The following is a 10,297-nucleotide window of genomic DNA, read 5'->3' on the forward strand; positions in this document are numbered from 1 at the left end:
TGTCGAGAATCGAAAAATGCCGGACCCAAGCATGGAACCCAAGAAGAAGTCGAAGAATATCGTTGTTGCCAGAGTCAAGAAAGTGTGCCCCAATTAAAGTCCACCAGCCAGTTCAAGTTCAAGTCAACCCATCTCGCCCGGTCCTCCTCAACAACCCCCCTTTCTATCTCTCTACGACCCCGGAGTCTTAGTCGTCTGGACAGCCACCACCGCCGTCTCCGCCAGCGGCGTCCGCGACGAAGGCGAAGCCGGCGCCGTGTCGTTGCCGATCGGCAGCGCCGCGAGGTAGGGCGCAATATCAATACCGTCGATCCAGATGGTGTTCTCCGAGGCCCCGTTGAGGTAGTACTCGAAGCGCAGCACGGCGAAGTTGCGCTTCGCCCCGAGTTCGAACGTGACGCCCCACTGCGTCCAAGCTCCCGCACCCCCAGCACTATCCCTCTCGGCGACGACGGTGGCCACGCGCACCCCGTCCAGCACGGCCACGACGCGCGCCTGGTTGGCGAGGGCGAACTTGAGGCTGAAGGAGAGGACGTAGCGCTGCGGCGAGGGGGAGAGCCGGATCACGACGGGGCTGCGCAGCTCAAAGTCCCACCACTGGCCGCCCCAGTTGTCGCCGCCGTTGGTCAGGTCCACGGCCAGGGAGCGGCACGAGCCATCGGCCCCGGATCCCGGGGCGCCGTCGGGCTTGGTGATGTAGTAGTCCGTCAGCAGGGGCTCGAAGGCGCCGACCTGCCACGGGCTCAGGCCGCGCTCGAAGCCGCCGTTCTCGATCATGACGGTGTCCTGGGTCGGGGTGCAGGCCGCGGCGCTCGAGGTGGAGGAAGAGGCTGCGCCCGAAGCGCCCGAGCTGCTGCTGCCCTGGCCGCCATCCAGACCACCGGACGCGGAGGCTGTGGGTACCGCTTCTGTTACGATGATGGACGAGCTGGTCAGCACGGTGACGAAGCCCGAAGGGTCCGCAACACCGGTCGGCAAGGACCCGTCGACACCAGTGGCACTGGCAGTTCCAGTCGCACCAGCCCCTGAATCAGCAGCGGAAGTAGAAGATGCATCCTCATCGTCGCCACCACGACTAATACCAGTACCCTGCGTTGGGATCGCCGAAGTGACGTTGCCGAAGTGGACCAGGGTCGGGGTCGACGCGTCGTCGGTGGTGCACGTCGTGTCGGACACGGAGCTGTCGGAATAGCTGCGCGATGGCCTCACCGAGGTCGAGAAGGTGGTGGGGGTGCACGACGTGTCGGACCCGACCGAGTCTGTCGACTGCCCATTGGGTGGCGGGCCGACCGCGGCCGTGGACGTGATGGACACCGTGGCTGTTATGGACACCGTGGGAGGGGGAGGAGGACGGCAACGACGAGGTGTTCATGAATGGCGGCAAGGAGTCGGTGATGATCGGAGGGGGGAGGATGCCGGTTCCCGACGGTGGTGCCGACACGGGGTAGCTCGCGGTAGAGACTGACACCGATGCGACTTCTGAGGTGGATACGGACACCGACACCGACGCGGAGTTGTCGCTGCCAGTCGGACCGCTCGCGCTTGGGCTGCTCCCTGTTTGCGAAGCCGTGTCGGAGCCTACAGGAACAGAGGCGGACCCACTGGACTCGGAACCCGACGACGGAGTGACGGTGACGGATGCAGTGAGGGAAACGGTCTCTGTCGGAGGCGGGAACGTCACCAAGCTGGACTCGACCCCCGAGCTGATCGGGACGGAGTCGGAGGCAGAGCCGATGGGAACGCCGGTCGAAGCTGTCGATCCTATGTCCGTAGTCCCTGGAATGAGCGTCACGGACCCCGACCCTATAGGCAGCGACCACGGGGGACACCCCGACGGCATGCTGGCCTGGCCCCCGGGCCCAAGGCCAGGTAGGGGGATGCAATCGGTGACGGTGCTGACGACGGCTGTGGTAGTCGGGACCGAGACCGGGACCGTGTCGGTGAAGGTCGAGATGGTCATACTGCCAGATGCAGAGTTGCTTGCCGGTGGTGTGGCCTCCGAGCCAGTAGGAGGGATATCCACGGTGGAAGTGGAATCGAATATGATCGTGGCGGTCGTAGTTGAGGGCAGACCCTGTCCTCCAGGCGGAGGCGGCACGCCTGGAACTGTTTGACTGTACATAGGCGTGCCGGTGGAAAGCGCTGGCGGCGGCGGCATACCCGTCGCAGGGTAACTCTTCGACGGTTCCCCTGGCGAAGAGCTGGGCGAACCGGGACTCGTTTGGCTGCTTGACGGTAGGTCCTGCCCACCTGGCGGGGGTGGGGCGCTGGTAGAAAGCGAGGGAGGCGGCGGCATCCCCGTCACAGGGTAGCTCTTCGACGGTTCCCCCGATGAGGAGTCTGGCGACCCGGGGCCCGTTGGGGTGGTTGACGGCAGACCCTGCCCTCCTGGGGGAGGCGGCGATCCAGGCCCCGTTGGATACGTGGCTGGCGGTTGGCTCTCCGATTGACCCCCTGGAGGAGGAATGGTCGAGAAGCCTGGACCTGTCTGGCTGTACGTTCCCGGCGGCGGACTGGCCGACTGGCCTCCTGGCGGGGGAGGAGGAAGAAGACTCGATGGTGGGCCGCCTGTCTGGCTGTACGAGGGGGTCGGCAGGCCCTGCCCTCCTGGCGGAGGTGCCGAGCCCGTCTGACCAGGCGGGACGGTCTCAGTAGTCACCGAAAGCGAGGGCTCGGGCAGTGACGCGGTGATGCTGTAGCTCATCGGTGGCCCCCCAGAAGAAGGAGTGTCGGTCGAAAGCGAGAGAGAAGGTGAGATCGAGGGTGAGGGTTGATCCTGCCCGCCTGGTGGAGGAGGTTCCGACGGACCCGTGCTGGTGGAGGGGGTATCACTCGCCGGCGGCCCCCCAGAAGACACAGACGAGCCGGGGCCCGTCTGGCTATACGGAGGGACACTAGTGCTGGGCGGCGGTCCCTGCCCTCCCGGCGGAGGAGGGAGCGACGAAGCGGGTACCGTCACGCTCGACGTGGCCGTCTCGGTAGTCAACGAGAGCGAGATCGACGGCGACGGCGACGGCAGCGTAAGGGTCACGGTAGGGGTCGAGCTCAAGTCGCTTCCCGGGGTAGAAGAGCCAGGGGGTAGCGGGAACACGCTGTAGCCGGAGGAACTTGGGCCGCTGATGGAGGCCGGTGGGCCCCCTGAAACTGGGGAGGAGCTGGCGGGGTACGTCCCATTGCCCGGTGGGACGGAGACGGTGGCTCCGCCCGGCGGCGGCGGCAGAGTCTCTGTTCCTGGAGAGGAGCTTGGTTTGGGGGGCGGGGGCCTGGCTCCATAGGAGTAATGGCTGTAAGGATACGGTGGTATTAGCTTTCTTGCGATCAAATCGTTGGTAGAATTTCCACGATGGTAACGAAGCAAGGAGTGGGAACACACATTTGTCGGTTCACGAGCTTGTGGGAGCCGCCCAAGCAACTGGTTATCGAGTATCTGTTAGTCATCAACATGACTCTAAAAAGACATAGACAGGGTACTGACCTGGCTCCATTGCAACTAGCCTGTCCACCCACGACAAGCAACAAGAGTGGCAGACCCAAGGAGACTCGGCTAAAGAGTGACATGGTGGGAACTTCGGGGGTATGCCAGCCTCAAAAGACCAAGCTTGAAAGAGTGAATGTGGCTGGGGTGATGGAAGAAGTTGGATGAGAGGTGTGTAGAGATATCCGAACTTTATACAGAAAAGAAGCCATGGGTTTTGTTTCAGTAGGTAGGACTTCATGGAAACGCCTTCTGATATGCCAAGCTTGATAGAGGCCAGGAGTGCAGCTGATGGTTACAGAGCGGAACCAATTAATCATGAAGCCAGTAACACAAACCTACGTGCATAATAAACATTCAGCAGCTTGCATCAAGTAAAAGCTGCAAGCCGCAAGCCGCAGCTGAGCTCACATCTGGAATCTCCCTATTCCTGGTGTCTTCTCTATCAATACCCATTCGGGGCCGACGGCGTACTCATCCTATCCAAGCAAGTGTAATTGTTCTCAGATTCCAACGACCTTGCATCTAGAGACGTAACAAAGTCGCAATACGTTTGGATATTCTTAGCCAGCCATGGATATCATCGTTTGGAAGCTGTTATAAACCACACGCTTTTCGCTTTCTCGATCCCCGTTCATACCAAACAGGACACAAAAATGGATCGCATGCTGAATCTCGGCGACTTGATAGACATGAGACCATAACGATGATGTATTCACACTCTCAGCCAGTGCTCGGTTGGTCTCCAAGAAATTTCCATTGCTGAGATATTCCCGAGGTGTATCACCGACCAATGGCCCGGGATCTCACAAGGTTTTACTTCAGCACGCCGCATCAGCTCGCCTGAACGTTGATCAAATGCCTGTCTCTTACGGCCTTCATGAACAGTGCAATAGTAGTGAGTGGTAAGGGGTGGATATAGAGGTTGGCAAATTCAATCTTTGGTTGTGCATATGCCTTCCTGCACAGTCTATAGAAAATTGACAAAAAACACACCTTGCCTATCAGCTGCTGAACCCCTGAATGCTCGAAGCCAACCCGGCATTCTCACGCCTAGACAACCTTACCTCTTTTTAGTGCAACCTCATATACATGTTAGTTAGAGACAGTCCCGCTAGGTCCGAATGTAACCCAGCTGGGCCAGTCAATATTGTGTTTTGGACACAGAGACCGATCCAGAATTTATATCGATTTGGCTGTCTCGGCGTTATACAACAGCAGAGTCACTCTTGTGTCACAGTCCATACATGCAAGCCATGCTGAACAGAAGCAGGTACCAAATGCTGAACCACGTGAGCAGTTTGCCGGGTTGACTCATGGTGGACAGGATGTGACACACTTTCCCTTTCTCCTTTGCCAGGACCCTGGCGTCGGTCTTTCCCGCCGCGACCCATGTTCATGCATGCAGCAGTAACTGCGTAATGGCCTGCATCAAGCTACTGCATGTAGTACTAAAGCTACATTAAGCGAGAACAGCATGCTTGACTAGAGCTGCCAAGCCTGCAACGAAGAAGGGTCTGGACGACGGCCTGCCAGCTTTAATCTGGAAAGACGCACTAAGCGCCCAGCGTTATATTGCAGCTTACGCCACCCCCTTTACTTGGTGCTCGCTTCCCCTTCTCTCACCATACGGCTTCACCCTCGTCAGGCAGCTGATCGACAATGTCCGCAGATGTACCGCCTTCTGTCAACACGTCTAGATTCATGCGCACGCTCCAACGCACGTACGGCGTCCCGACCTTCGACACGTAGCCCCCTCCCTGGCCGCGGATATCGGAGGCCCCCTTCTTCGCAAAGTAGTGGCCGAAGATTGGAGGCTGCACGGTCAAGCAAGTTGGCGGCTGCCGTGGACGTCGCCTTCGCTCCCTTCTTTCTTTGCTGTCCCTACTCCCTTTAGCAACACTAGCCTCAGAATTGGTGTCATCTTTACCATCTTCAGGACGATCCGCGTGGCTGTTGTCGCTTTCGCCGCCATCACTAGCCCCCTCCACATACCCACCCGCGCACCAACTACCCAACATCAAGTCCCACTGGCGCGAGAAGTCCTCGAGCCCAAACTGCCACAGCAGCTTGCGCGCCCCGCGCTGGCTGACTGCATACGCCAGCGTGCACGCCGTCCGCGGCGAGGACGCGGCGTGCACCACCCGGGTGTGCGGCGGATACAGCTCCCCGAGAACATCGTGAGACGCAAACGGGTGGGGCTTGAGGTGTTGAGGCGCCGGCACCGTCGGGTCGTTCGGGACCACGGCCCGGAGCGGCGGCAGCGCGGTCGCGTTGGCGTCTGGGAATTCGGTTCCACATTGGCCTAGCCAGAGAACGTCCCATCCTTCGCCGTAAGGGTGGTCCACGGACGCTGGGTCGTTCGTCACGTGTATCTGATCAAGATAGATCGAGTACCGCTCCTCCACTTCAAGGTCAGCAGTACTCGTTCCCCGGTTCCCCACGCCACGTCTCCTCGTCTTGTATATGCCAAGGCGATCTTTCTCAGTCAATAGACCATCGGGCTGTGACGCCATCTCTCGCGAAGTCTGCAGCCACGCCTTTGACGCTGCGCCAAACGTCTGCAGCTGGCTCTTGACCCGGAGATCCCAATCCACATCGTCCTCCATGATCAGGGCACAGGGCAGTCCCTCCTCCACGACCCTGCGCAGGGCGTTCATGTGTGCCCGCCAAGACCCTTTAACGGCGATATCCGAGCTCTTGTGTTTCGGGCGCTCGCCCGGGGGGAGCACGCGCTCCTCGACCGTGTCCCCGTTGACGCCATCTACCCACTCGAGCGTGAGGTTGCTGACGGCGGCGGCCAGCGCCATGGCGTCGCGGCGATCCGTTCGCGCTGGGCGGTTGATGACGAGTATCTTGGAGAACTGCGAGAGATCCGATCAGTAATCTGTTGCCCTCTGTACCGTGAGAAATCGGATTATTAATCTCTTCCCAACCCGACCGTCTCAGCTGACATGACAGACAGACACGGAAACGCCTCAAGCTATTGATTGACGTTGCGTAACCATGCCACACTTACCCCCGCAGTACCGTTCGCAATTGGACCGGTCGCGCGCCGCCATGGCCGCGTGTGCAACAAGTGAGAGACATAATTCGGCCAGTAGAGGTAGATGAGTGGTAGGATTAAGATGCTTCCCCAGAGTAGCCGTAGCCTCTGGGCTATAATGGCCATTGTGATAGATAATCTTCCTCAGCCAGCGTAGGTGCAAGATGAAAGAAGGGCAGCAATTCGTTATGAGTCTCGTGCCGCTCTGGCATCCGTTAAGCGATGTCTTTGGGATGGTCTCCAACGACAATGGGGGCGACCAGGATAGGTCGGTAGCAATAACGTACATAGCCTAAAGGATAAATGATACGATCGGTCTGTTCACTTGGCGCCATCCAAATATTCGGAGCACTCACCCGATTGGACTTTAGCCAATTAAGCGCATCTTCACTGCTTTTTCATATCCTGCTTAATCTCATACTCGACTTGCCAAAAGACGGCTCTTGGACAGCTGGACGGACACCAGTCTCCTCGAATAGATCAATGATGAGGCCGATGCCTTCTAATTAGTGAGAAATCGTAGTCTGGTTTAACGTGGAGGAAGTTAACTGGACGTATATTACGTCTTGCGAGTTACCATACCGTCTTAAGAAGACACATCTACTCAAGTTACTTAGTCCACTCTGCCGCCTGTCATCCGGTACCTATGGAATTGCTATCAACGCAGAGACGAAACGCCAACGCAAATCGCGTATCCAAGCCAAAGATTGGTGCAATCGGATCCAATGGCTGGGTTCCACTGGTAAAGCTCCTTCAAGGTAATACCGAACTGGCTCTCGATCTTTTCGCAACCATCGCCGCTTTGAACCGTGTAGTATTTGTTGCAGTTAGGTGCTGCGCCAGACTGGGTCGGGGCAGCTGGACCATTACCACCGCCTGACGTAGTACTGGATGGAGCGCTAACGCAGTACGCATAACTGCTCGAGCATCAGCGAAGGCGGAATAAAACGATTTCGAGAAGAAAATAAAAGAAAAGAAAATCACGTACCCTAGCCATAAGTTTTCACAGTTCGAGCCGACTAATCAAACACCCCGTCAGCTTCTGTGGCTCTCGGTCCGTGGCTACCACTGCAAGTCTAAGTGATTGATACTTACTGCTTGGGTTCCAGCTGTAAAAGTCCGCAAAGGAGATGGCGAACAAGCCTTGGATAGCGGCACAGCTGTCTCCCGACTGTGTCGTATAAAACTGCTGGCATCCAGGGGCGATGCCAGTAGGGGTCGGGCCTGCGATCTCGTTAGCCCACTATTGCCGGGGATCAGTATTGCGGCGGAACGAACCCATCGACCCGGAGCTCTTGGTTCCTACAGACGTCGGAGGGGGAATCGTTGCCGTGGTGGTAGGTGCGGTCGAGTTGACGCCAATGCATACGGCACGCCAGTCGTTGTCCCCAAGGTTCGCGAACAGAGCCTCATCGCAATTCGACCCAAGCCACGGGTTCCAGGAAGTGAGAAGCGAAAGCTTGATCGATGCGTCCTCTGCAAGCGACTCACAGTCTAGACCCCTGAAGCCGTCGTAACCGGAGACTTCTGTGAAACATGCACAATGGGGATCGGTGCCCTCCGGGATATTGGCGCCACTGACTTCGAGACATTGGTTCCCGGATGGTACATACGCCGAAATATCCGTCTTCTGCACGCAATAGCTGTGGCCTGGCTGAAGTGCACATTCCGTCTCGTTCTTTGATAGACTGGGATTCCAGACGATGAGATCAGATACCTCGACCCAATACAAGTAAGCAATGAAGCTACACGAGTTAGTGGAGGCGTCCGTTGTGGTGTCGTCGTAATCGGCACATGATGCGCAGCCTTCGAATGTGCCCGAAGCCATCGGCAGCTGATGCCACGTGAACCCAGGATTGGGGTGACTTGTCGGGGATGGATTCTCAGTGTTTACGAAAGGAAAAGTCACCGGCGGGACAGTGATGGGCATCGTGGGAGCAGGCTTGTACCCAGAATATGTGGCGATACTGCCCACTGGGAAAACACAGTAAGCGACTCCAAGAAGCAGGTTAGTACAGTTGGAGTAGACCTCGGGATTGAGGAAGAGGAAGTCAGAAAGTGGTAATGAGTATGCGATCGAAAGTTTGCCACAGGTGTCTCCAGTCTGAACCTATGAGAGGGTCAGCATATCATTCCCGCGCCGGCTAGCCTTCGGGCGAGGGGACACTGACCGTGTACCACCCACCACACGCTCTTGTCTCGGGAAATGAGTTGGTCGGTGCTGGTACAACAGTCCCAGCGCCAGTCGACGTGCTGATATTACTCGGGGCGCCGGAGTTGATGGTTCCTCCTGGAGAACTACGATGACAGATATTAGCACTTCCACATACATAAGGCTATGGATCTGCCGTTCTGTAGAACTCACGAAATGCAGACCTGGTACTTGACGAAATTGATAGCATTCCGGCATAATGGGTCGAAGTTAGGGTTCCACGATAGAAAGTGTACAAGTTTGATTCCGTGCTGGCTGGCAACCCCGGTGCATGTATCGAACGGACCCCAAGTGTACGTTTTGCAAGTTGGCGGTGTGCAGAGACTGGTGCTGGTGTTGATGGCTGTGTCAAAGTTTTGACAATGGATATCCAGCCCGTTGGCGAAAAGCATGCTGTAGGTCGATACACTCATGGCTTTGGCAACTGAGCTACAGTTTTCGCCAAGCTGGGGCGTGTATGAGCCTGTGCATGTTGGCGGACGAGTGAAACGGGGAGTGTCAGGGCTGGTCGTAGTGGCACTGGTACCATATGCCGGAGGTATAGAGTACGTGTACCCGCTGGCACTGCAGCTTGCAGTCAGTGCGGCGAAGTCACTTGCCATGCCTTCATCATAGCCAAACGGATTGCCGAGCTCGAAGGCTTGCACCCCAAGCCAGCAATCTGAACAGCTTTGGTTTCTAGTCAGGATGCTCTCATTGGACCAGAGAAGAAACTGCGGATCGCAGTAGTCGCCTGTCACCCTTCCGCAACGTCAGCGTTTTGCAGGTTGCCGATGCCGACTTACTCACCTATCTTTGAAACAAGAGGTCTTGGAGGTGAACAGGTACTGATCCGCGATGAAAGTTGCAGGATATACTGTGTTGCTGTAGACAATGACATCGCTGCTCGCAGTACAGGCATCCGCTATCTTTGCTCTCGCCGCCTGAAGGTCCGTGGTGCAGGAACCTGAGCATAGAGCGCCAACTTGATCCGAGTTCAAGATGAAGTTTCTGGATGCAAATCAGCAGCTTGTGCCGTCTCGCATATGCTAATATGCTTGTATACGTGGTCTTCTTTATGGGACACTTACTGGCTTGAGGCCTTCGCCAAAAAGGCCGGACAGTCGACTGTTGTATTCAGCGCTCTTTGGCAGACTGTGGTAATACCCGGATAGCTCATGAACGCGGGCAGCCCATCTTTCAACTGTTGTGCCCATACCGAAATAAAAAAGACCGCACAGAAGGCAAGAAAAGAGTCTTTGGGGAAAGCCATTGAGCCTTACTATTTGCAAGTTGCTGTTGGCGCAGGTAAAAGGCTACTTCAATCAGGGAAGCATGGATGATTGTTGTCAGTTGGCAACTGAAAAGAAGATGGGAATTCGAGCTGAGTGGTATGGCTTGAGATGGAGGGTTTGGACAAGGTAACTTGCATCAAGAGCCGGATGAAGGGAGCGGATACTCTCACCTAGCAGAATAACATGGTATCTAACTTCTAAGGTGACTTCCCGCTCTATCCCTGCGGGCCTGGAACTCGCTTTCCAGTAAGTGAGCGGCTACGGGGCCAATAGGCATTGAACCGAATTCC

The 10,297-nt window shown here is 56.9% G+C and overlaps 3 protein-coding genes across 3 annotated transcripts; all 3 read right to left on the minus strand.

Moving 5' to 3' along the window:
- Window positions 1-171: 171 nt before the first annotated feature.
- PG985_012906 (uncharacterized protein) lies at window positions 172-3,558 on the minus strand (the record flags this gene model as incomplete). Its single annotated transcript, XM_066832672.1, has 4 exons — window positions 172-1,000; window positions 1,083-2,106; window positions 2,161-3,263; window positions 3,476-3,558. 4 exons carry the CDS (start codon window positions 3,556-3,558, stop codon window positions 172-174), a joined length of 3,039 nt encoding a protein of 1,012 aa, XP_066680722.1.
- Window positions 3,559-5,097: 1,539 nt separating this feature from the next.
- On the minus strand, window positions 5,098-6,647 carry PG985_012907 (uncharacterized protein; the record flags this gene model as incomplete). Its single annotated transcript, XM_066832673.1, has 2 exons — window positions 5,098-6,339; window positions 6,495-6,647. 2 exons carry the CDS (start codon window positions 6,645-6,647, stop codon window positions 5,098-5,100), a joined length of 1,395 nt encoding a protein of 464 aa, XP_066680723.1.
- Window positions 6,648-7,179: 532 nt separating this feature from the next.
- On the minus strand, window positions 7,180-9,677 carry PG985_012908 (uncharacterized protein; the record flags this gene model as incomplete). Its single annotated transcript, XM_066832674.1, has 5 exons — window positions 7,180-7,438; window positions 7,553-7,745; window positions 7,800-8,631; window positions 8,898-9,474; window positions 9,523-9,677. Coding segments are annotated over 5 exons (2,016 nt in total), but the record flags the coding sequence as incomplete, so codon positions are not given.
- Window positions 9,678-10,297: the final 620 nt, after the last annotated feature.

This window comes from Apiospora marii, assembly GCF_038362585.1.
Source record: "Apiospora marii strain CBS 49790 chromosome Unknown utg000009l_segment0_segment0, whole genome shotgun sequence".
In the NCBI taxonomy this organism is placed as follows: domain Eukaryota; kingdom Fungi; phylum Ascomycota; class Sordariomycetes; order Amphisphaeriales; family Apiosporaceae; genus Apiospora; species Apiospora marii.